This window comes from Lingula anatina, chromosome 1, assembly GCF_051362555.1.
Source record: "Lingula anatina isolate TDL-2025a chromosome 1, LinAna3.0, whole genome shotgun sequence".
NCBI classification, from domain to species: Eukaryota; Metazoa; Brachiopoda; class Lingulata; order Lingulida; family Lingulidae; genus Lingula; species Lingula anatina.
In genome coordinates this window covers 13,052,261-13,079,213 of record NC_141767.1, presented here as the reverse complement: position 1 = coordinate 13,079,213, position 26,953 = coordinate 13,052,261, and the positions used below count along the sequence as shown (strand labels likewise).

At 34.7% G+C, this 26,953-nt stretch overlaps 1 protein-coding gene and 1 long non-coding RNA gene across 8 annotated transcripts; both read right to left on the bottom strand.

The window, feature by feature from the left end:
- Positions 1–777: 777 nt before the first annotated feature.
- On the bottom strand, positions 778–22,012 carry LOC106170573 (tubulin polyglutamylase TTLL13-like). 7 transcript variants are annotated; one of them, XM_086999741.1, is made up of 20 exons: positions 21,836–22,012; positions 20,353–20,597; positions 19,139–19,295; positions 17,225–17,265; positions 16,931–17,049; positions 16,575–16,705; positions 16,164–16,320; positions 15,691–15,834; positions 13,849–13,937; positions 13,393–13,618; positions 12,829–13,013; positions 9,613–9,801; positions 8,812–8,974; positions 7,805–8,017; positions 6,445–6,858; positions 5,247–5,480; positions 4,547–4,763; positions 4,021–4,053; positions 3,083–3,134; positions 1,955–2,149 (listed from the first exon to the last, which is right to left on the bottom strand). In XM_086999741.1, exons 2-20 carry the CDS (start codon positions 20,561–20,563, stop codon positions 2,131–2,133), a joined length of 2,994 nt encoding a protein of 997 aa, XP_086855867.1. In that variant the 5' UTR covers positions 20,564–20,597; positions 21,836–22,012; the 3' UTR covers positions 1,955–2,130. The 7 variants fall into 7 exon arrangements, with proteins under 7 accessions (XP_086855864.1, XP_086855866.1, XP_086855865.1 ...); XM_086999738.1 differs by lacking the exon at positions 3,083–3,134 and having other exon boundaries at positions 778–2,149; XM_086999740.1 differs by lacking the exon at positions 3,083–3,134 and having other exon boundaries at positions 778–2,149; positions 5,247–5,384.
- A 140-nt stretch (positions 22,013–22,152) lies between these two features.
- On the bottom strand, positions 22,153–26,886 carry LOC147763989 (uncharacterized). The gene is made up of 3 exons (XR_015331782.1): positions 25,920–26,886; positions 24,557–24,740; positions 22,153–24,307 (listed from the first exon to the last, which is right to left on the bottom strand). It is a non-coding gene; the product is annotated as an uncharacterized LOC147763989 (long non-coding RNA).
- Between the last annotated feature and the right edge of the window lie 67 nt (positions 26,887–26,953).

Below are 26,953 nucleotides of genomic sequence, written 5' to 3'. Positions count from 1 at the left end.
CTCTTCAAAACTCCCTTGAAAAAGCTAATCAGCACAAGGAGGCTGAGGGTGATGACAATCTGGTCCTGCTGCCGACTTGACAGTGCACTACTTCCTGGCCAGAGACAAAACCCAGTCAATTCACACCTGTAAGTCAACCCTACACACAGCAAGTAATCAATGCTGCCATTCAAGTCAATATGTTGACAAAGTACTTGTTAACAGCAGAAGACTGCTGGGGTAGCTTGCGCACCCATCCTTGAAAGAACTTGTTGACTCGGGTTTTCCTTTGGTGTAAAATTTCAGCGCATCCCTGGATTTAAAGTCGATGAGATGTCAGGCTTCTTTTAGTTTGTTAATTGAACCAAATTGCCGCCAATTGGAGGGCATAAGGTAACATGTTTCTTTGGATAGCAATTTTTAAGAATAAATAAATAAGTAAAAGGTATGTTAACAAGGATGTGATTTTTAAAATATTTTTGCTGCATGATCAAAAGTTTAAGAGATTGAATAAAAAGAAACAATTTTCTGGAAGGTTGAGATCAATTTTCAAGTACTGAACTTCCAATACCATCACCTCTATACTGTTGATGTAAAACAACAGTCAATGTATAGACTGCTCTGTAAATTTTGCAACTGGCAAAATTTAGGGCTTCTTATGTTTTAAGTTTATGTCCCAAGAGTAGCTTTCCTAAATATGACCTTCATTGTATGTCTTCTTTTTCACAGCTGTCCATTAATGAAATTCAGCAGTCAATTGTCCAGATTCAAAGGAAAATTCAAGGATAACTACATAAAAACTGTTATACTTTTTTATTAAGAGGGATTTAAAGCATTCAAAAACATTTGGAAAATAATACACATTAAGAATAATTATGTAGAAATAAATACTCCTTAAAATGTGAGGAAAAGGTGAATTGATTTATTAATATTTACATAGCTTTAGTTTCTTTCTCTAAGAAACAATACTTATAATCATATCTATTAATAGTGCCTAAGAAAACAAGAAAAACATTTGAAGCTTTACTGCAACTAAATTTTAACTAAAAAAACTTGAACTTATTCTCATCGTGTTACATTTCTTTTCAATTCAAGAATAAACTGTTAATTGAGCATTCATAATTGCATCAAATCATATAAAGATCTGAAAAAATATCCATAAATATGAGCTGTAATACTGGTATGATAATGTTTAAGCTTTAAACAAAATCAACATAATTACATATATCAAAAGAAGATAATTTCATCTTTAAACATAAAATTGAAAGCCCTTATGAGGACAAACTCCGGACGGATATCAGCTACATAGGAAAAATTCTGTCCTACAATAATATATGTAAGTATATGCTAATTGTGAATAGTTAGAAAAGCTGTGTAATAATGAATGAGGTTTAATCACATGACATTGATAAGACACTGGCATTATAACCATGATAAAATTTCTTTCAAAGGTAGCACAGATTTTTATCTCTCTCCCACACACACACACACACACACACACGCACACATGTGCGCACCCACACACTCAGTCTCTCGTGAACACATCCAAGTATTCCAAATGCTTCTTACAAAACTGTTTCTTTAATGCACTTCACTTTCATTTTGATAAAGTCAACAACAGCAAACAATGTCTTTGCTTCAGTATAAAAAAACATAGAAACAGTGTCAACGGGATGTAGCTCCATCTTCCTTCATAAACCATGGTAACAGGTGAGGCCACAGGTACATATCATAAAAGAATGGCAAGTTCTGAGGTGATTGTGAAGACTCCATCTCATTGAAATCTGATGCTTAGAAATTGAGTTTTTCACATGGTTCTTATAAACTCAGCTGTACACAATGGCATGGTTTTCTCTCATCTCCATCTGTTTAAGTCTCATGTTATTAGAAGCTCCTCGTATCCTCTGTGACCTGGTGGACCTCCCAGGTACTGAGTCCACATTCTGCTGAGCAGTCAATGTTTTCTGTGCTCTATTTCCTGTGAGTTCAGGCCTCTGGACAACAGGTGCAGGCGCTGACACCACAGACAGCCCCTGGGGTCCGGCATAGGGGGTTACTCTGGAGGTCCCTGGGAAGGAGAAGGCTGAGGGCAGCCCCATGGGTGGCTGTGGCTGGAGTGGGAGGCCCATTAGCATAGGTTCAGCACCTCCCTTAAAACTGGGGTTTATGGCTGAAAATAAACCAAGCAAATTAATGACATGCTACTGCTGCAGATGCAAACTGACTCATCTTTTCTATGGCTAAGACAGTGTTAATAACAAATCAGCATTAGTCTTGCATGCAAAAAGCCCCAGTTCAAAAATGTCTCAAAGTTGAGCAAGCTTTACTCTTTTGATACACTTTTTTTATCCCTAATTATTTTTATCACCTACTCAAATACTTACATACATATATTCATAATATATGAAGCATACATTTTCACTATTAACTAATCTAATCTATTTTGGTGCATTTTATCCTAGCTAAATCCATGCTAAGTGCCACATGTAGGAGTCCTTCATAAATCACAAACATCATAAGATTCTAGTTTGGGAATTGCTGTTTACATTGGCAAATTCCAGTGCCAAAGTATCAAGTGATGCTTGTCGGCTTATAATGTCAGCTTATAATCACATACAAATATCCATACATTATAACTAGTTTTAGAAAATAAAAATAAAAAACATAAAGAAAAACAAAGAAATAAACATCACTATCACAAATATCACCCCAATTATAAAAGCTCACTGACAATATCCAACTTAAAGAAATGAATTGCTTGAATAAGGGGATCAAATCTCAATTCTCCATTGTGCATTGGGATGTTTTCATTTGTCAAGATAATACATTTCACAGAAAAGATTCCATTTAGCTGATAACATTTCTGGAACATCCATTTTTTCTCTGAACAAACTGCAAACACACAATGAGAAATTATTGAATTTCAGATTTCACTTTTGTTTTTTCTTGCTTCTTTTGAATTACTGGGTAAATAAAGGAAAAAACAAAAGAAAAGTCAACATAACACCTCATGCCACTCCCACAACATCTACCATGAAAACTGTGCTGTAAGGTGCACAAGGGATGGGGAGGGGTTCACATGCATTGTGTTCTGCTGTTTTACCGATTATCTCGAGCCTGTTGAAGTTTCATTATCTTCGTTAGCAGGACAAGGCCTAAGTATGATAAGAAGTTAGCAGCACTCTGACCGACATACCATATTCTTATAGTATCAAATGTGTCTTAAACATCACAAAATCACTTTTTACATCAGACTGAGCATTAATCTAGAGTTAATGACTTTCAACATAATGATAGCAAGTAAGGTTGTTATACTTCTCAATTTACAATATTTGATCATTAAACCTATAATATAGTATAATCCACCATTGCATTTTTTTTCATGCAAAATCTTTCATGATAGTTAAACAATTCACCATGTGCAACATGCAATTTAGTAAACACATAAGGAAAAGCAAGCAAAGTTCATAAACAAATCACTGGATTGTCGTCCAAATATCATAATGAAAATATAAAACCCCAATATTTATCTGTCCTGGGATTCTGCATGTAATTATGTAATGCAGCTGGGGTTACGGTTAAGCACACACAAAATCCGTTGTACAATCATGCAAGACATGCAAATTCATCTTCAAAAAAATCAACCTATTTACCTCTACGCAGTAAGTTCTAAGGCATCTTGCCAATATAAACATGCATCGTCATAAATTAAGTTTAGAGCAAGTTTCAAAAATGTTAAAGTCACAAATAGCTAAAATCTTTCACCCCAATCAATCATAGTCAAAGCCAAGCATTTATTTTCATAAAAGAAAAAACTCACTGTGAAGTTGTAGAAATATTAACTATTGTTCATGTTCAAAGTAATGAATACATGCATTTGAATATGAAAAATCACATGCAATCCAGAGATTATCTTGCCACAAGCAACAAGCTTATAAGATGAGGCCATGCCTATTGTATACTCTAAGAACTGTGACACCTGTATAATAATAATAATAATGAAGCTCTGCACCTGTGTTAGGTCAGCTTTGACCACCTTACCTCTTTCTCTGACCCTATAGGACTGGAGAAGCACTGCAGGACAAGGAGATACATGTCTAGTTATGTTGCAGTCACTGTATTGCACTGCATTCTAGGCAAGGCCCCAGACAAAAGTATATTTCTTCCTTTTCTATTGCCACACTTACAAACCTGAACTCATACTTTATAAACTTCTGGCAATTAATACATTATAATAGTGCTATTTTGCTATTTTTTTAACTGACCAAATGATATTGATTAGTGTGCCTACAGCTATTTCTTTTTTCTGTGGAAAACTGTCTTAAATCATCCTAACCAGACACCCCAACATTTCAGTATTACATATTCACATTCTAATAAGGCCCAATCAACCATATGTATTCTAAGGGACCATTTAAACATATTTTAAACTGCTGAAGTGACTTGAACTACATTTCGCAATATGTATGTCAAGCCCACAATCACAAAATTTAACAGTTAATTTTGCTAAAGAAATGAAAGTCGCAAGAAATTAATAAAATGAAACAAAAACCTCAAATGTGCTTACCCGCATCTTTCCTAGTACTGGCATGTGAGGAGTGTGTGGTGGCAGCACTGAGCGTCCTTCGCTGTGTCAGGTCACTGTAAGGCCCCCTCATCAGACCCCTGGGGTCAGTCTCTGGGGAGTACTTGTAGTCACTGTCTGAGTACACCCCCGAGGTGCTGTTACTGTAGGAGCTGCCATAACCAGAGCCTATGGGCTTCTTGTTCTGGATTTTGGCTCTCTGTGATAAATAAAGAAAAAAACTTATAACAAAGAGAAACAAAGAATGACATAAATTACTTGTAAGATTTATTAGCAGTGTTGTTCTAGGATAGTTTTTAATGCGTGGGATTTACCAAAGAAAACAATCTGTACATCTTTAAACATTTGTATCAGGATTTACCAAAGAAAACAATCTGTACATCTTTAAACATTTGTATCAGGATTTACCAAAGAAAACAATCTGTACATCTTTAAACATTTGTATCAGGATTTACCAAAGCAAACAATCTGTACATCTTTAAACATTTGTATCAGGAATAATCACCACATCTCAGTGAAAACTTCATAGAAAATACAGGACATCTGTCTAAATGCAGCATGGACAATAATCAACAAAGAGAAGTAGAAAACTAAGACAAGATAATAATCATCAATCTTTAAGTTAAAACATGCAGCAAGCAAGATGAAAAGGAACACTGAGCTGGTCTGTTCTCAGCAGTACCTGTAGGGGGACACCCCGAGTATCACTGAGCTGCCCCAGGCTGGTATTCCTCCCCCTGGGGATCTGCCACTGTGTTACACTCCCTGGCTGTGTGATGATGCCCTGCATGGGGTGCTGCAGTGGGCGCCCAGAGAACGTCTGTAAGGTACCGAAGGCAGGGGTGTATGGATTGTGGTTAAAGGCGGCAAGAGGGCTTTCTTGTAAGTGAGAGGCGCGGGTCACAAAATCATCATGCTGTTGGGATACAAAAGACAGGCATGTTTATTGTACTTCTATGGCGCTACGATATTACACTGAACAAACATGCTTCTTAATGATGTGAGTTGTTAACTGGACAATTAATAAGTTATGGCACATCAAATAACTGACAATTTGTGCAGAAAATGCAAGCCATTGTTACAGTGTATTACAATAAAATGTTATACCAACCTTTCAGAATAGTATAGTGACAGAAGTTATCCCTTAAACCCTACCCTCTTTAAGACATATTATTCATTTAACATTGTCCACCAATTGAAAAAAATAATACATAAAAACTGTATAGCTATCTACTTGGCAAGGTTTTCTGTTAATATTAGCGGCAGATCCACACTTTTCTACCTACATGTTAGGCCTACTGATGGTCTTTCTACCTAGATTGCAAATATGAGTTATTGTTTGCTTCTCTACATTAGTAATTACACTTTTTTGTAACTTAAGTGTTTGTCAACTTTGGCTTATTAAAAAAATGTCTACATTGGATTGGAGTCCATGTCCATGTGTACATCTACAATGCATATAACCACTGCAGATGATCTCTTTGGACTTCTATGTCACAAGCTACATACCCTGTATATATAACGTGAGCTGTATCTATGTCTACCTAGTGTAAGCATAATTTATATCTACCTTGTGAGTCTTTACCAGTATTCAGTATGTATTAATCCATGTCAGTCTGTCCTGTACTGTATGTACATGTAGCCTGTTTCTGATATCATGTCTGTCCACAAAGCAGCTAGGATATGAGTGACTGCTGTCCGTTCTCTTTCTGAGACATTTATACGTGAGAACCAAGCAACTACTTTTTCTGTTCAGAAAGAACATTCTAATCATGTGCCTGCACCTAAGACTAGTATTTGATTTTTAAACACAGCAGTGACTATCTAGAGTGCTTGTGCAATGATCTAATAGCTACAAAAAGCCCCTGGTCACTACTGACCTCCTGACTAACTGCTGCAATACTGGTTGCCACATAGCTTTCCTCTTTGTCATTCTCAATGTCATTTTCAGTTTGCTGCCCTGTGTTCTGGTCAGCATTCTGCTGCCCTGGTGGAGCAGGTACAGACACAGTGGCTGAAGACATGACAGAGGTCGTAGAGGAGCCCCCAGTTAATGTGTTCTCCAAGTCCTTTACTCTTAATGGCAGGTGTTTTGTGGGTTTAAACACCTCACTCCCAACAGGGGCTAGCTCTTTCACCTCATTTCCCAATGATGATGTCCCAAAGTTAATAGTCAATTTGTCAGCTTTAGAATCATCAAAGATGTACAACCGATTATCTAGGCCCCGCTGGCGATACCGAGATGCAGAGAGCACCTCTCGGTATGCACTGTATTTTTGTAAATTATTGATGCCCTGGAAATGAGCAAGAAAAGAGGCAAGACTAAGAAACCACACACTGCAACCAAATCAAGAAGATGATTTCACAGGGAGTCCAAGTAAAAAACAATGTTAAACACCCATGCTAATAATTCTTTCATTTTGATATGCTGAATTTTTTTTTTTTTTTTTTTTTTTTTTTTTGTAATCGACAAAATCAAAACTTTAACTTTTTCTCATAGAAAAATAAATCATGAAGATTTATAAAACTTTGCTGAGTTCAAGTGAAAAAAAAAAGATCAGAAAGATGTTTTTACTAATCAAGTATTCAGTGCAAACAAATGATTTCAGCTCTCAATCTCAGGAAGCACTGATTAGCTTTGAAGAGAGTAATTCATCAAACATCCCTGTAAAACCTTCTTAAAATAAGACAGCCAATTAAACAGTGAAGTGATGAGAAATCAATAGAAATCAGGATTAACAGATCAATCAAGTATTAAGTGAGAACTCAATTGCAAACAAGGAACCATCACTTCAACCTTCAGGTTGATAACAATACTTCTCTTATCTTCATTATTCAAATCATGCAATTTAACAACCAAACTAATTTATTGATGTAAAATCAACATGAACATTCCAAAGAAGAGAATCCATTTGAAAAGCAGTGCATAAGCGCACTGCAAACTTCTTCATAAATGACTGTTCCAATATTTCCATAATATATAGCCAAATTCACAAGAAATGTGTTTCCAGTTTCATTTGAAGAAGTTTACAGTATTAATTGATGATCTTCCAGGTGATCATCAGCTCAAGCAAAGCAGCAGCATGCAAAGAAGTCAATGTTTTTCAAAGGATACCAAACCCATGCAAGGTACAATTACAACATAACATTAGGCAGCATGCACTGGGTTTATTACGGATCAATATGACAAAATAAAAGCTGGCAATATAAGTATGGTAGTAGTCTTCAATGCAAACTTACAAACTGCTGACGAGGGTCGTTGCTCTTCATTACGCCCATGGTGCCCGGGGTACAGTGCAGTAGCCTGTACACATGTTCTACTATCCCCAGGCCCCGAACCAGGTTGTCACGCTGGAGTAGACCACTGATCCGCTCCAGCTCTTCCTCCTCCAGAATGTCTAATGGCTTGCTGGTGTCTATCAGTTCACTTTCAATGTTAACATGCTCTGTGCCCTATGAGAGGAGGTAAACAAGGGAGTGCATGGTTAGTAAGTGTATTGAGAGAATGGACCACGACCTTCTGACATATTTATATGCTTTTGTATACTGGTACATATCATTATGCAAATTTTGTCAAACTGTATGAATTTATCTGTTGGAAAATTTCTTGATGTTGAGGTGCAATTTCATCAACACACCAATTACATACTGATACATTACTGTTTAATGAATTCCAACATTGTGGCAATATTTCATCTTTGCCACTGTATAACTGTATTAATATTCTATATGCTATCCTGGCCATTCAGTCAATATTTAAGGTAATATTTGGTATTGACCTTACAATGCCCAGGTAACTAGGCCTCAGCTAAATACCAAACTGCTAAAATGTACTGTTATGTAACACAATACAACATGCATCAAGGATGGATAAGCAAATAATAACTACCAAGGTGGATTAAAATGTCTCTGCAGAAAGATATAAATAAGACCCTTTAGATATAATCATGAAATATTGACAAACTGCATGTTATCACATAATATTACATATCTAGAGCAAAGGCATGCAAGATCTATGAAAGGAAACTAGCCTACATTTGCTGACATTTGTTCATGAAAAAGAAATATAGTATAATAATTATAACCACCTAAATCTATGCCTCTAAAAGATTAAACATACTTTTTAACTGTATATAATGATGCAAAAACAGGGATAACCTGAGAGTAAATGAAACCTTTTTTTCTTTTTTCAATATAATTTTTTAAAAGTGATTTATTAAATCTAAATATCAGTATATCAGTATTACCTCAGCACCCTGCCTGGAGGAGGCCAACTGTCTCCTTGGAACACTTGGACGTTTAAGTCTCCTTTTTCTACTCCCAGGACTCTCTGGACGAGCTGCCTTCTTGTTTTTGTTCAGCATCATTTCCATCTTTTCTTTCTTTCTTAAAATCTCCTCTCTCTGTTGCCTAGGAAATCATATTTTAAAATTTTATAATCATCTTCTTTTTCTTGTAAGCTATTATGTTATATACATGTATCAGTGTCTTACAGCATGGTTTCAAGAGTTGTCAAAATTTTAGATCTAAGATTCATATTTTGTTTAGAATAAACTAGATTTGACATGACTTGATTTTTTGTACTATTTTTTAAATTGCCCCTTAACCGCAAGCCATTTATATGCGTAAGAAACATGCTCATAATTCAATTTCAATGCAGGACCTACATATATTCCCACTGATTTTACTACAAAGTAATGAACCAGGGAAAATTGCAAATCAAAACTTTTTGTCAAATTTTCAAATATTTACTAAATCAAATTAAAGATTTCACCATTTCACCTTTCAGTCTAGGTTTCAATTTTCCCAAAAGCTGCAATTTTTACATACATACACTAAACTCACGTTCTTTTTTTAAATTTCCTGTAAAAGTAATAAAACTATGAATTCAACATTGCTGCAAAAGTTTTTTTTTTCAATACAATCATATCTCTGGGAAGTGTTTTTTTTTCTATATACCAATGCATCAATACATTAAAATATATTTTTAAGTCAAAAGCAACAACCAAACCTAACCTATTTCCCAGAAGACATTATGCCACACTCACCTTGCACATTCACTCCTGGCTTTGAAAGCTGCAGTTTCCTGGAAAAGAGACCCTGCACTGTGTTGGAAGTATTTGTCATACTTGTCAGTGCCATGTGCTGGGTAGATCCTGCGAAAATTGCCTAGATGCTGGTCCTCATACTTGGTCAGTGACTCTAGCCACTCTTGCTGAGCCTGCTCCAGCTCTTCTCTGTAACAGAAGTGATTTCATTATACTGTAATATTACAGCACCATGGACTATAGGAGTATGCATGTTTGTTAGGTGCCAACAAAGTAATTTTTCTCGTCTTTTCTTGAGCATGTTTCTCAACTTCTATAAAAACAAATAAAATTCAACTTTGCTCCGACACATGAAGCCATAGGAATAATAATGCATCCAGCACTCCACAGGTGTTAAAGTGACAATATTTTTGGTCAGATCCATATGGGCAGGAAGGAAAGAAGGTCCCAGTCTATACTATTACAATGAGGTATACCAGCCCGCTTGGCGCCAGGTGTCGCTAGTGTGAATTCAGTCCTTACACAGTCGCCATGTTGGATATCATATACGTTGGACTGTGGCACTGGCCTTAATAAACATGCCTCAGTATTGTTGTGTACCTGAATGTCAAAGTCAGCAAGGTGGGCATAATTTTCCTGAGGATTCAGGGCTTCGTTTGAAGTGAAGGGTTGCCCATGTCAACACACCTTCCATGTTAAAAGGACAGTTACAACTTGACCCAGGCACAGTAATTAGGCCCCTAAAGACAGACGAGTTGCCTCAAAAAGAATACACGTAGAAAGGTTAATTGATCTTGGAAAAACTTATAAAGTTTTGGAAAGAGAGCTCCATAGCAAGAAAGTGCCCCTAGGAAGTATGATTTATCAAAGTGCGTTTTCTTATGTCCGTAATTTCAGAAGAGTTGTCAGTAAATATACAAGTGCCGGTAGCCTACTACCCGCATAAGGTTGTGTTATTAAGTAATATCCTTTTTTATTGATGTATTGAGCATGACCGGTAATGTTAATTAAATAATTATTTTTATTTTTATTTACATCGTAAGAATCATAAAACTAGGTATAGTTAGATAATTTATTTGTACATGTATAGATGCAATTTCTCAGCCAATGGAATAATGCATGTTTGGAAATCTTTTTGTAACAGTTTAAGAAATAAAATTTAAAGAAAGAAAACATTTTATAAATGAAGTTTTTATTCTTTTTTTACAAAATAGCACTTCTGAATTGTTTTACTTGAGTAGAAACACCATATTATTTCATCGCTCTGAAAATTCATTAAAAAGCAGCAAAACCAAATGTTTTATTTAAACAAAATAATTATTCAGTCCATAGTAAAAACCATGAAACCATATGTAATGTTTAGATAATTTATTTGTGCTATAACTTTCCTGATTATATAGCTGCAATTTCTCAGCCAATGGATTACTGTAGGTATGGAAAACTTTTTGTAACAGTTTAAGAAATAAAAATTAAAGAAAGCAAACATTTTACAAATGAACAGTTTTTTTGTTCCTTTTTACAAAATAGTACTTATGAATTATTTTACTTGAATAGAACCACCACATTATGTCAGCACTTTGAAAATTCTTTTAAAAGCAGAAAAACCAAATTATTTGCTGTAAATACAACTATCAAATTATTTCATCCCACTAAAAATACTTTACAAAATAGCATCATAGTTTTTTTTTTCATTACACTTAAATATTATTAAAAACAGCATAAACACATAAGTACTTTTTGTAAAGAATATAGCACCACCAAATTATTTCATTTTAGTTAAAACATTTTTTTTAAATGGCACTTCAAAATTGTGATTGCAGCTAAAACCATCTCATACAGGGGTACTTTCTATAAACTAGCTGACACGTACTTCCTATAGTGTTTTTCATTAAAAAAAGTTATCCTCGGCAAAATACATGTAGAAAAATATCCAGTGTCACTGTGTCAGAATGAATCAACCCCACAAACAGATCTTTGAATGTAAACACAACAAAATAGCAGAATGGGCGATTCGTAATGAACATCTGGCCTTCTAACTGAGTATAGTATTTGCAGGTTTTCTTTAGGCCCAGATTTGTGTACGAGATACACATTCCAAAAGGGGAAATCAGGTCCGGGTCCAACTGTCATGTGTCTGCAATGGTTTTGGACACAATGTTCAATGATTCATACAGTTTGTTTATATACTTCTTCTCTGTAGCTGCAATTATCTCTCCAAATCTTGAGGCAGTGATCCGCCATTGTCTCTCCTTGTGTCAGATTGCGCTCTTTCCTTGTTATAACTTGCTTACTCAGTGTCCTTCGCTGTTTGTTCCTTAACCTGAAATATTCATATCCCATTAAAGCATGGTAGATGGTTACAGCATTAAATAGATACAATTTAGATTAGTTTAGATACAATATTATAATTCTATGATGTCACCTATCACCTAGTTTGATAATTCTTTCTCATATTTGGGCCCGATTCTTAATAGCAGACCTCTGTTTTCACTTACATCATTCCCTCTATCCATGCTTTATTCTTTTCATGGCACTTGGCAATAGTTGTTGTCCATCACAGCCGCCTGCAAGTCAGCTTTAGGGTAGGCATTACTGGTGGCTACAGCAATCTTTGCCGCTGATGTGAAGTGATAGGTAAGATTCCTGAAGTAATCATTTTATCCTGCTCTTGAAGTTGGCTGTCCTGGGGTCCTGAAATCGACAGTTTCAGGCTTTGCCCCCGATATATGGGCCTTCTTTGGGTAACCTTATAAAGAAAATAAATAAGTACATTTACTAAGTATAAAAATCTTTCGTGCTACTAAAACAAAATATGAGCGTAGGCCTACTCGTACCTACAGTAGTCTACATGTACATAACATGTCAGATTTGACACACACACCTCGACTAATTTTTGATTTTTTCAAGGAAAATAGTCAGCATTCGTGTTTTTCAAGCACTAAATGAAAAGAAAACACATACCTTCCAGTCAATTCACATTTTCATCCAGATGTTATGGCACCAAATTCAAGTAAATTGCGTTTGAGTTGGTTCACTGTCAGCGACGCGTGCACACGCTCCATGTTAAACTCTGGTGTAAAGCCGCGAGCGAGATTCTGCGAGATTTTAGAAGGACTGCTTTCACCCCCACGCCATCTAGCGGCAGACCCTTAAAGCGGGTATTCCCCATTCCTATCTCTGCACATAAAACTTCTGCAGACAAAAGGCATAACTTACTTGGACTCTTTCTTGTACCCCTGTCTCTGGAACAGCCTCTCTTTGATTCTCCTGCGCTCCTCTTCAATGCACTTGCGCTTGTCAACAGCACCACAGTTGATCAGGTTCAGACTGTCATAGATCAAGGCCTCCTTGATTTCCTTGTCTAGCTTTGCATCTGTGTGGAAGCTTGGAGAGTGGTTCACCTACAAATGCAATGAGAAACCCATCAGCATCAAAATCACTATTAACAGTTAGTGTAGGTCAATATCAAGGGTTTGATATGCTTTGTGTTAAGTATCCCGAGATTTTCACAGGAATGAAAAGCAAACAGAACAATCCCACAGTGGCTTGCTTTTATCTGGGAAAACAAACCATTTCTCACCTGGCTTTATAATGACTGCTTTGATCTTCTTTGTAGGCAGTTTATCTGCTTCCTTTATAGATTTTAGAATATTACTCCAACAAATATGTCTACATTTCCATTACTTAAACTGCATAGAAAATGATACAATGTTAAGTAAATGTAAATCAAAACATAATTTTAAAATGACATTAAGAAGGTTATTCAAAGTGTAAATTTACCTCCAGAATATATGGCTTTAGTTTCCTGTCTAACAGCACATCCATGCCCAATATCTCAAAACAAGCACTCCCTTTTACATGATTAGGAAAGCAAGTCCTGTAATTATGCTTAAGTATGGGATGGGCAGATATCAGTGTTTTGATCAAGACATCATCAATATCATTCCACATTTTTTCAACATTGTATCCATGGTGTGTTAGCCACTTGTTCATTGTGATGATACGCCTGTAAATAAAATAAGAGTAAAAGTTCTATCAATGAAGGATCAGCAAGATATTTTCATTATACATCAATTATTCTTTTTTTTTTTTTTTTTGATAAAAAATTTATCTCACATTATACCTCTCTGTAGTAACAAAAGGCCTAAAAATATTAATTAGGCAAACTGACAGATTTTACGCCACTGAAAGTAGTATATTTAGGGGATCACCTAAACCTATAGAGTATGCTTTTACCTCTTACTTCCACCCTCTTCATCATCTCTGATAAAGTCTTCACTGTGCTTGTTGATGGCATAGTTAGTTAGATGCATATAAACATTGTCCTGAAATTAGAGATTAATTGATGACATAACAAAAAGTATTATCAGATCTACCACAGTTTTTATAAGTTTAAAACTCATGATTATTGCACAAAACATATACAGTCAAGCATATAGCCCTCGTACAATGAACAAAACACCAATCAATGTTATCATAAATTGCTTTTATTTGGTATGTGAAATATGGGTACTTCAAAATGACAAATATCCTTTTTCCCTCTCTCTTTTCTTCTCTTTTTCACGATTCTCATTTTCTTACAAATACTTTAGACAAAAAAGCCCACCAGGAAAGTATATCTAATTGGTCGACACCCAAAAAATATTCATAACAGTACAGGGACCTCACAATGGACCCCCATTCACTGACATGATTGATTATTATCTGTGTCATCAAACACACTGTTTACTGACAATTTAATTTCAATCACACAGTATCCTCCCCACCCCTGTTCCTATGTTAACACAAGGCTGTAGTCAATACAGTAAGCAAACATAATAGCCAGAGGTCTCAACTGATTGCTTCACTACCATGTCTTCTCCCAGTCTGGGGGGTAGACAATCATCATGTTTACGTGAAGGGCAATTTTCCAGTGAGCGAATCAAAAGATGCTTGTTAAAATTGATCCATTTTTACTGTGTACTCATCGCATAAAAAGATACAATATAAGGTTTGTTTGATTTTCAAACTCAAAATGTGCCTTTGAAATGCCAGTTTCTTCAGTGGAAGTATGCAAAGGGATATTTTATATTCAGGTACAACCCAAAATGATCTAAAGTGGTCATGGTTATGAAACTTAATTATGATTTTAAAGGTTGACAATATTACAAATAACTGCAAAAAAGATATACTGGTAAAATAGAAATGGCTAAAGAGTACCAAAAAAATCATTCTGTTCCCCTCAAACTTCACATAAGTCTCAGGAATGCTTGGTCAATGGCGTAAATTTTAAAAGTCACAAGTAGAGTGGTGATATTCTGTACTTAGTTCTAATCTCCATTCTTTCTTAATGTATAGTATTTCTTTAAGACAGGAGAGGTCTGCACCAATATTTTTGCCATTTTGTTACCTAGTGATATAATGAGGATTCAGGATGTGCACCATCAACAAACTTCACTCTGACCCACATCATAGCATTCACCTCAATTATATAACTATACAGGTGAAATGTCTCAATTTACACCTTAAACTAGTCAAATTCTTTTCAATTATCAAAAAGCTTTTCTATTTTGAACAGCATTACTCAACAAGACCAGCCAAGCAAAATCAATATGGCACTTATTCTGGCACAAGGTACATGTAAGCAGTTTTATGTTACAGAAATTTTCTTTGTCCTGAACTATTTTTAAAGTCTTTGTAAAGAAGATTTTCCTTTAAGGCAATGGAAATCAATGTCAAGCCTTAAGGCCAAAAACACAAAGCTTTTCAGTTTGAGCACTTCAAACATGTAGTTGCTTAATTATATTTTTATATTAATTTCTCTTTACAAAATTTTTCACAATTTCCGATAATTTCATCAGGGGCAATAAATGGAGGGAGCAATAAGGCTACCCTGCACTGACCATTTACACTAGCAGACTTGCATCCTTGATGATATGTTTGTTTTTTGTTTTTCTTTGTTTTGTTTTTTTAACAGATAACTATTTCATTAATTTCCTACATAAAATTCTTCTTTGAACCACAACCAGTCATCTTATATGTAAGCACAAAGGGGTGTCCATAGAAGTGAAATAAAAAAGTCAACGAATTATTACTTACCACATTATTCCCATGAGGTTCAGTGTACTTGGTTGTGGCAAACCTGGCAAGACCATCTTTAAAGACAAATATCCTAAATGGATCACAGGATGTGACAAGAGTGTACACACGAAGGTCAAACTTGAAGCCATCGATCAAGAAAGGCTGGAAAATAACAGTGATTATTATTATTTTTAATATAGTTCTTAAACTTTATAAATGTACTTTAATTTCAAAAGCATGCTACCGATTTTCTGAAGGGTAAATAAAATACCCTTGCACAAACAGATGAAGCAATTTTAATCTACATTAAATATAAACAAGATATCCATGAGCATAAGCATGAAACAATTTTAATCTCACCTGTGTCAACACTGTAATCATATTTTAAACAAGTCATCAGGTCATTAGGGATCAAAGCTCTCCCACTTCATATTTGACCAAGTTTTTATTCTACCAACATAAGAGAAAGTATGGGTTCAACTTTTGCTTACCCTTGAAATATATTGCTGACAAACCATATGTTCATTGGGTTTGATTTCCTTGGGGTTTTTGGTCACCCATATTCCCTTGCCTTGGCACCCACTCTCTGGCTTGAGAATATAAGTTTTGCTCTTCTTTTGCCTAGCAAAAGCTTGGAAGTCACCATAACTGAAAGAAAATTGTTGTTTGTTACCTTCTTTTCATAACATTCAAATGTTAGGATAGTGGCATACTTCTGATTTTTCTCATAGGGCGTGTTTCAATCATATAAAAGTTTTTAAATATATAAAGGGCCTATAACATTAAGAAAAACAATTACGTTAATCAATTAGATACTGATTTATACTAGCTTTCTCCAGACACACAACATCATCTTGGTCTGAAAACTTGATAACAATAAAAACAAAAGAAAACAAACTTACTCTGCAGGCAGGCACCATGATCTAGGGAAGATATTGTAGTCTTTTGGGAAGAGTTTCACCATTCTGTTCAAATTCCTGGATAGTAAATCTTTCCGACAGATTTCACTCATGCCCGGAAAATGATTGATTTTCTAAAACAAAAAAGAAGGTAAATATTCTTAATGCACCATAAGGACAAGGAACAAGCAATACAACTGACTACTTGAGACTGATCCAATTTCATTTCCTTTTGCTTGAAATAACATTACCATTAAATCAACTTTGTCTTTAGACCAGCATAAAATATTTGGTATAGTCAATGTCTTGCAAGTCTTGAAGATACAAGTACCAAGATACATAAATATTAGCCATTTTACCTGATACTTCTTCATTTCCATCACCCTCTCCAGGGCCACAGAGTAATCTGTCCAGTACAGATTCCATTCCTCATCCTCACTAACTTCTTTAAAGTTTAACCGCTTTGATACCCTTCGCACTGAGAGAAATAAATAACAGTTTCAAATTTGTCAGTGCACATTTGAATATTTTGAATTTTAAGTTATTTACTTATCAAAATAGTTACTAGTATTTCTTTTTTTTTCACAAAGGACTAACAAGCTAGTGGCATTGCATATTTTACAGAAATGTGTATAATATACACAAGTACATACCCACTTCATATTTGCAGTTAACTGTACAAATATATAGCCATCTGAAATAAAGGTAAAATTTAATTTTACAATTTTATTATTTTACAATTTACTCCAATTAAATTATTATTGGTATAAAAGCTTCAGAGGAACAACAATTAATCAAGTTAATAAGCATACATGTACCAGTATATACATATATTTTAGGGGACAACCATACAAAAGATACTACAGGAAACACAACAGACAAAAATATCTAGATTAGCTCCTTTTTCTACATGCAAGCCAGGCTTAAGACTTTTCGCATTTACTTTTGTAAATTCACTCCAAAACTTCCAATTTTTTAATCTCAAATTTTGCACACATGTCACTACATTTTGATTAAAATGTCAATGTTTACATTAACCCAAATATTCAAATTTCAAAATCTCTGTAACAGGTTTTAAATATCAAAGTTGACAAAATATCAGTAGAGTAACAAAAAAAGAAAACAGGTGAAGTACTTAATTCACACTCTTTTGTATATCAATCATTGGTCTAGGTAACTGTAATTTGATATAAAGCATAACAACACCTTTTATATTCTCTCTTAACAGGCTGGATTTCAAACTTCCCGTGGATTCAATCAGGCACAAATACCTTTCATTCTTAATGTTTGTTCAGAAACAATGGTGGCTCAGCAGAGGTTTACACTTGGTCATTTTATTGGGCACACAGACACTGTTCACTCAGGTGTACCATAAAACCAATACTAGTAACTGACTGCTAGGAATACTGACAGCAAACAGCCAAAATCCTCCATAAATCTTTGAATTATAAACAAATCTTTACACAAATCTACTTCAGATAAGTTACTTCATGTTTGTATTCTTGAATAGTAAGCGCTTAGCACTTATATACAAATTCAAATACCAAATCAATTGAGCACCTTTTACACATAAACATCACTGTTGCTATGAATTTAAAAACACCTTCGGCTATAATCATACAGTGTATTGGGTCTCAGGTCAAATTACTAACTACGAGCATGTTGTAAAATGAATTAGGCCCTTAGGCAGACGTTGAATTGACTGAGGTTCAGTTCAGCCCAGAACCCTAGGGCCAGTCTAAGCACAAAAATAAACCTGTGGAGATGACAAAAAAAAAGTCTGGTCTGCCAAATCTAGCTTATAGCTATGATCAAGAATGCATTACCATTCATTACATTTTGGTCATGATCTTCAGTAATATTTAACAATGTAAAGCGATCACTTCTACACATATTACACTTCAATGAAAATTACTTATTCTACACATATAAAATATGAAATAAGTTACATAAAAAAGTCAGATATATTTTATCACATGCAGAAAAAATACACTCAAGAAAAATCACTTGTTAAGACCTCATACCAGTGAAAATATAAGTGCTAGTTGAATCTATTTGGTTTTTCAAGTGGCAGTGGAACAATATTTGCTCATAACTTTAAATACCCACTTGTTTTCATTTGGCTGTTTCATAACTTTCAGAACTATACAATTTAATATTGAACAATCTGTCAGAGGCCAAATAACACTTGCATGCTAAAACTTTCCTTATTATAAACAACTACATAATAGTCTCTACAAAATAATCCACTGGCATTGAGTCTGTAAGTGCTCAACTGTTCTCAACTGAAAACCCATTTTACTCACAAGGACATGTCAAATTAATGTCTGTTTTTTGTTATTCAATAAGTTTTTACACTCAACAACATAAATTGAAATGTTGTCAACTTGCTATATCTGACCTCAGAATGACTGCCAAGTGCAATAACTTCACACACATATATATTGCTTTTCTTTGACCACAAGAAGGTAACATAAATTTGGACAGCCTGTTTCAAAATCCTGCCTAATCCCCCGTTTCTAGCATAAGCTGCAGAAAAGATAAAAAACGTGGTTACTATTACTCACTTTTTTCTCTTTTTCTTTTTCTTCTTTTGTTGAGCTTCTTCTTTTTCCTGATTTGTCTTTATTATTGCATTTTGTTTCAGTGTAATGGACGGACTAGTGAGGGGGACATCATCTCCCTCAGCTTCCCCCTCACCTTCTTCTTCATAGACTACTGTTTCTAAAATAGATAAAAAACAATATGTAGCTCACACCTTTTTTCAGATTTTGTATTTAACTGTAAGCTTAGTTTGTTAATTAACTTTATTTCTGTAATTTGAAAATGCAAATTTGTGTTCTTTTTGTTGCTGTTATTTTTACTAGTATCTACATATCTTTTATTTTTTTCACATCTTTTACAAAATGATGGCAATTTCAAACAACAAGCCACCATTTTATATATCATAATTATTATCAACGGAAATCATGTCAGCACTTCCAAACAAGAAAACGTGGGTGGGTGGGTGAGGTGGAGTTAACTTTTCAGCAATGGGTTGAAACTCTATATGCCATCATGTCATCTTAAAATTTCAGCAATACAATAATGTTGTGCAATAGACTATAATTTGATAGAACTTGAAAGAAAGTAACCTGAAAAGTTTCCTTGGCTTTCATTTAATTCTGCACTACAGTTGTATTATTGTTAGTCTGCCATTTTTTCTGGCCCCACTCTTTTCCAAATCCCACAAAATCTTTCTCTCGTGATTTTCAACTAAGTCACAATATTTTGGGCTATCTCAGATGCTTCACATCGAACTAGTACTTTAATTCAAATTAAGGGTATGCAATGCTACAGTAGCACATCATGCAGTATCACCAGTTTTTAAGCAAATAAACCCTGTTTATGTATTGAGGCAAATGTTATCACCAGTTCTGTAAACTTAAAGATTAACTTGAGTTCTCTCTAAAGATTATCATGAGTTTTGTGCCAAAGGCCAGGCCAAAAGTAATTAATTCCAAGTTCTCTGTGCAATACAGTACTTAATTATAAAGAACAACATTTTGGAGAGATGGGAGCAAACTGCATGCTGATTTACAGCAGTTATAATCACAACGATAAATGCCATCATTTGATTGTAAATGGGCCACAAATATGTTAACACAAGAAAGATTTAATTTCAGTTTCAGGGGGGAGGGGGAGGCAAATGTATCTGCCTACCTCTCAAAGTAAATGTCTGCATTTTCAGTGTACTTTTATTTATATTTTATAATTTAGCAACTTGGTCAACATTCCTTACCTTCTTCACCTTCCCCTTCTCCCTCCTCAACTGGGGGAGGTAGTAAAAGAAGTCCTTCATCCTCATCATCAAATAATGTCAACTGTTTGGCACTAGTTTCATTTTCATTGATCGCAGGTGGAACTCCTGTACGCGGCGTGTCCTCATCACTTTCAGTATCGGAGCTGCTGCTACTACTGGATTCCACATCACTGTCATCTCGAACTTTCATTTTTTACTATTTTTTTAGCCAGCACTTAAAGTACCTAAAATATATATAATGTACCAGGTTAACAGAACAGAAAGTTATATGACAGTTTTCTAAGAGATATTAATCATCATTTTCATTCCCTGCATGAATGATTTTCCAAAATAACTCCTTTTTATCTGTTTTTGAGTAGATTTTATAGCCATGGTTCACATTTTTCCATGTTGGTAAAAAGTAGCTCTTCATCCCCTGTTCCATTACTAAAACAAATCGACATAACACACATGGCAATTACCAAATTTCAATAAGAAACCCTGAACAATGATTTTATATATAGTCACACCTTAAGTTCCATTATTTTTGCAAATATTGCTGTAACAGAAAAAAAACGATGGCAATTTTTAAAGAACTTTTTTTTTTTAATTCACATATTTCTTTGCAAAATACCCCTACCTCTCTCATTTATGAGAACTTTGGAATGATCATGTGTATTTACATTAACCAAGAATAAGGAGGAAGGTCCAAAATTGAAAAAGTTGAAAATATGATGGATTTAATTCCAAGCCTCTTTAAAGATACCAAAACTATAACAGTTGGAGATAAACAGCCAAGTTACACTGCTACATAAAATATTCAAGCAAATGGTTTATAATAAATGAGGATTGCCATTCATTCTTTAAGTAGTCAAACTCATATTGACATGTGATACATGCATTTATGTTTGCACATGCTAATTAAATAACAATTTTACTTAAAAAAGAAGTCAGAGAGATTACCCTTACACTAAAAGAAAATCAAATTTTCAGTTTCTATCATGCTCAGATGTTGCCTCAATTGGTTAGTGAATCTCAAAATCACATATAAAGATTTAAGATTAAAATAAGTCTACAATAAGGAAACAAATACCAAAATCGGTTCAGCATTCTAAACAAAATAAATAGATCTAACAAAATTGTCTACGATAACCTGATATTGGGATGATTGGGCATACTCTGATTTTAGGGCAATAAAAACTTTCAGTGTTCCGATTCTTTAAAAAACAACAGTATACATTTGTTGTTGAAAACTAATCATGGCCCAGTAAATGGAAAACGTTGGCAATTCAAGTAACAAGACGATGTAGATTTTAGGGTAGTGAGGATTGTACTGACGTAAATTAAACATGCCTACCATGTTGTCAAAACACGTAGTTATGCGAATATGGTTACAATCCTTTCACGCTACTGGACACAGAGGTGCATTTTTAATGTAAAAAAAATCGTTGCAGAAACTACATAACGATATGAATCCACTTACCTGCAAATTGTGTCAAACTACATAGCTTCCAACCCATCGCCATTACGATATTCCTTGCGATTTTAACTGTAGCCTCTTCACAATGTAAACCAAAACAACATGCTACCGCGCTAGGAAAAATAGGGCAAAATTTATGCCAGCATCCCGACTTTCAAATGTGTTTTGATATACCCATGGGATGAATAAAAATAAATATTGTATTAGAACCCAGCATAATCAATCCAATCACATATGTTTATCATTTTTGAAAAATTTACATTACACGGTGTATTAATTTCATAAATCAAAGCATGTGCTTCTATTGGTCATTGGTTGCTGAGGAAAATCTCCAAGAGGAGACCAATTTCGATCTAAAATTAGTTTGAGGGGTCGGTTTTGTCAGGTTTGTATTTAATTATCATTGTGCACCAAAATTCTGTTTCACTTAATTCTTTCTTTAAGCTTCCATCCGTTTTATCAATTTCCAAAACAATGAATTTAATTTTTGGGACGATTAAAAATGAAAGTCTTTTCTGAACACCAAGCCCATCGTCAAAAATGGGTTTAACATTGAAAGTTCTATTCGATATCTAACGTTATATGAAATTCAACTTGCAGTTCGAAATATAAATCTCAATTTAATTTTAGAGGTTGCACGATCCAGAGTTCTGCATTTTCCAAAATTCTTGGGCTAAACTTAGACTGATAAAAACTAAAATAGTGAAAAATTAAAGTCGAAAATAGAATTTAAAGCTTGTTTCCAGCACACATGGAAAAAACTTTTATTAAAATTGATGAGAGACAATGGCGGCAGCCCTCCGAAAGGCGAAAATCATTCCTGAATCACATAGCACACAAGATCTATCCATTTAAAGCAAGTCCCACGAACGAACAACGGTGGAAATCTTTAACTCATGGGAATACACGCTGTTATATATATAAATTGCGACTGAAAAAGGGCTCTTAATAGCCTAATAATAATAATAATAATAATAATAATTTATTCAAATAATACATACATAATATACACGGATAATACACCACAAATTTCTTTCTGTCGGAGTTCTTAAAATGTTGGTAATTGATGGTCATGAAGTGAGCAAAGAGCGGGGAGTGTTCTGCAGAGTTCATTGACATATTCTCATAATGTGCAATACTTAAAAAGCAGCATTTAACGTAAACGGGGAAAAGGCCTCTGGAGATTGAAAAGAGGTAGAAAGAGAAATGGTAGGAAGCAAGGTGACACGGAAACCAACCGAAAAGTAGTGAATAAATTATATTAAAGAAGTTCAAGATCTTGTGGTTTCTACCTCGCGTAACAATTATAATTTGAGGAGTGGCCCTTAATTTGTTACATGTAAGTTGCCAGCAATTAAGGTTATATAATGTGTAATAATTTTGTTAAGGTTTGTAGCACAGAATAAATACTTGAATCTTGAATCTTGTTTGTCTTTTTTTTTATAGTAATCATATTGAATAATTTAATATTATTTACAAAAAAAAAAAAAAAAAAACAATCTGGGCCATATGTGGTCCATATCCGGCCCTAATCTGGCCCCTTTGATTTTGATCTGGCCCACATCTGGTCCACATCCGGCATGCCATACCTTTGCCAGATATTGCCAGATCTGGGCCTACATCTGGCCACATGAGCAAATGTGAAGTGGGCCAGATGTGGCAATGTTTGGGCCAGATCTGGCCCAACCATTGCCACATCTGGCCCACATGTGGCAAGCCATACGTGGACCATACCTTTTGCCAGACGTTGCCAGAGCCTGCCAGATCTGGGCCAGACATGGGCCAGATTACTGAGGCTGTCTGGGTATAAAGTCATGGTCAATACCATCGTTACAAAAGTGAAATATAAAATGATTTAAGTTTAAGAAGTGAAAATAAAACGATTGATTAATCAAAATACCCCACTGATAAATAATACAAGTCAACTAAAATAAGAGTTAAAACGACAAACAGCTGAAGAGTAAAAGCTCATAAAACCACTTACTGCCTTTTAAAGCCTCTCGTTGCTTATTAAAAAATTAAGCAAACCAAAAGCGGGGTGATAAAAGTAAGCTATTGTGTTCTCCTTCTCTTTTTCATTCTTTTAAATAAAATAGGAAGGTGAGTTTAAAAAAAGTAAAAGTCTATTCCAAGAGTATTCCCTTAATTAACAGAACACGTATGATTTTCCTCTTATCATCACTGACGTTAGACCCTATGCGCACATCTCTTGTTACGGTAAGAGTTTTTAACCACATTATTTAAGGGAAAACCTTAGCAAACCATGTTATTCAACTTGAGCGGTAGAGTTTTCTGAGTTGTTGTTAGAGTTTCTTTTCTTGCCATTCATGACATGCGTCAGTAAAAACACAATAATAAGGATGGTCACCAAAACAAACGGCACAATTACAGCAGTCGCCATCTGGTTACCTGTTATGGCAGCGACACCATCCGAGTGATTGTCATACCTTGAGTATTTTGTCCAGTTTCCTAAAACTAATATATAATTATTGAAAATAATCGGTTTTGGTTTTCTGTAATTTGGTTTTCTATAACCCTTCATATAGCATACCGTAAAAGACCTAAAGAAATTAAGACTTGAACCTTTTTATCGGGTAATCAAAGTTTCATACCCTAACATTTTTTATAACATATGAACTCAGATGGATACAGGTAAAGATCGAGTAACTGAATGTTTCTTCTTATTATTCTAAATATGAGAAATACGCGTATCCAAGAACTTACCATCGGTCGTCGTAGAAACTGGCGGATATGTCGGGATAACATTTTGATTGCAAAATTCGCTATCGCAACATACTGTTGAGTAACTCCATCTCGGCGAAATGTTGCAGTGGAACATAGCGGTGTGAAGGTGGTTATGACAGCCTCTCTGAATAATGTCTGTCTCTGAATGGATGGTTGCAAAACACTTTAAAAAGGTAAAAACACATTTTTTAGGAGTTGTCTCATCACCTGAATTAATTATTCGACAGGTGCTGCAATATTTCATTTGGTTATTGATAAAAAAAAACATTGTGTTAAGTCTCAGCTGCATCTGGTTTTAATTTTATGGATATGTTTTTCTTTTCGTCAAACAATTAGAAATAAACAAGGACCAAGGTGCATGATGCGCTTTTCCTCTAAATAAAATAAATGTTTGTGTGCGTGCTGAAATAGTGTTTCCATCATCTGTTTGACAGAGAGGACACCAGCTATATCCTACCCAAAAATCACGTAGTTCACGTTAAGACAAAACGACTTGCTGTCATAACCCGTGTAGAGTTGCAAGGACAACATTAAATAACAAACAGCACATCTGTAAAAACAATAATAAAGCAAAATATCAAAGTTCACCAAACTTTCCAAAGTGCTACACACAATATGCAAGCGTGAAACAAATTAAAAATGCTGTCTGTCAGCTGATTTATTTCATAACATCATCGAACGATCATATCTCATCGTCAAACCTGTCTGCCAGCTGATTTATTTCATAACATCATCAAACGATCATATCTCATCGCCAAACCTATTGTGTTAGCTTTGAAACGAGAAATCCATTAAAATGTTCAAAAATTGCCCAGATGACCTCACACGAACTCCCTTTGAATTTTTTCTCGCGTATTTCAAAATATTTCACTATTAATTAAAAAATTTAATCTTCTTAGACAAATGTTCCCTTCATAGTGTCCAATTTTGCTTTCGATGTCTCTGAGCCTCTATTTTTAAATAAACGCCATAAGATAACTGCAGTAAAACATTTTAGAAATATGCCTTTAATTCGTTTAGTTATAAATTAAAGCAGTCGAGTTGTGCCGTTTTAGGTTGGTAGATAACATTTTCGTTCAGTTGGCGTTTCTCTGTAACAACATTGCAAAAATGTTTTATTCTATTTCTTAATAAATTTATATTATTTGGTTAGGTTAAATAAAGAATCAATATTCAGTTGATAAGAAAAAGATAGGAAGATACCTAATATTTTACCTATAATTGTTAAGAAGAAGCTGTTAACTGCTATTGATTAATTTTGATTTAGAACAGAACACGAATACCACTACAATCAGATCTTCTATCATTAAATCCATTTTAAACAAGGCACCTTTCGCCTTACCTTGTAAGTTGTGTGGCAAAAATCTTTGAATTGTCCCTCCAAGTCTCTGTCACAGTAATGGACACGCGGATAACACGAACATTTAAAACCTGGCTGTGTTGTGCCATTCATGTTTCCGCCTTAATACTTGCTAAGAAAACTTTCCTTTTAATAATACCAGTTAGTAAAAATTTCTCGACCAACCGGAGCACATGCGACCTTGCTTTCCTCCACTATTTTTTAAATCAACTGTGCGCCAAGGACGCGAAAATGTATTTATGTAAATGCAAACTACTACTACAGATCAGAAGTTTGTTTGATCACATGTTGAGCCAGGATTGACATTTAACAAACAAAACTCTATAAAAGCAAGAGGATATTCCTTTGTGCCTTTCCAGACACTATCAGAAAAAAAACGTAGGTTGTAGTTTCACATGTAAAATGGATTGGAATATTTCTCGTGGAGAAATATCACTCCACTTCATTGTACACACTCCAAACATTCCAAGTTTATATTTGTCGACAACAAGGAACCCATCAACACAAGGTAGATTGCAAGATCAAAAAGTACTTGGTGAAATCAACGTTGGTAATTTCAAGAAATAGGTTGTTAAAATCAGGTTCTAAAGAACTCTAATATGCAGTCGTAAAGCCATTTAAAGTCGATTTCTGTATAATATAGCCCGTTTTCACAGATTTAGTTTTGAAGTGTCACTGCACAATGCGCGCCACGTTATTGGATTCAGGCACATCAAGATTTCACAGATTCAAATAATTTAGTGATGGCTTTTGAAACTTGGCCTTCAAAACATTATTTTCATTTCGAGTATGCAAAATTTTGTAAGAAAGTGATATTTCAGTCCCTTCACATAATCATACTGTATACATTTTGAAGGAAAACATTACACCAAATGAATGAGAGTATTTTGAACTCGACTTTAGCCAAACTTAGGGAAAATGGAAATGGGAATATTCTTTTATGCTTATTCTAGGATAATGATTGATACTTGCAGAGTAACACTTGAGATGCAGCTAATGCAGCAGATATTCACATA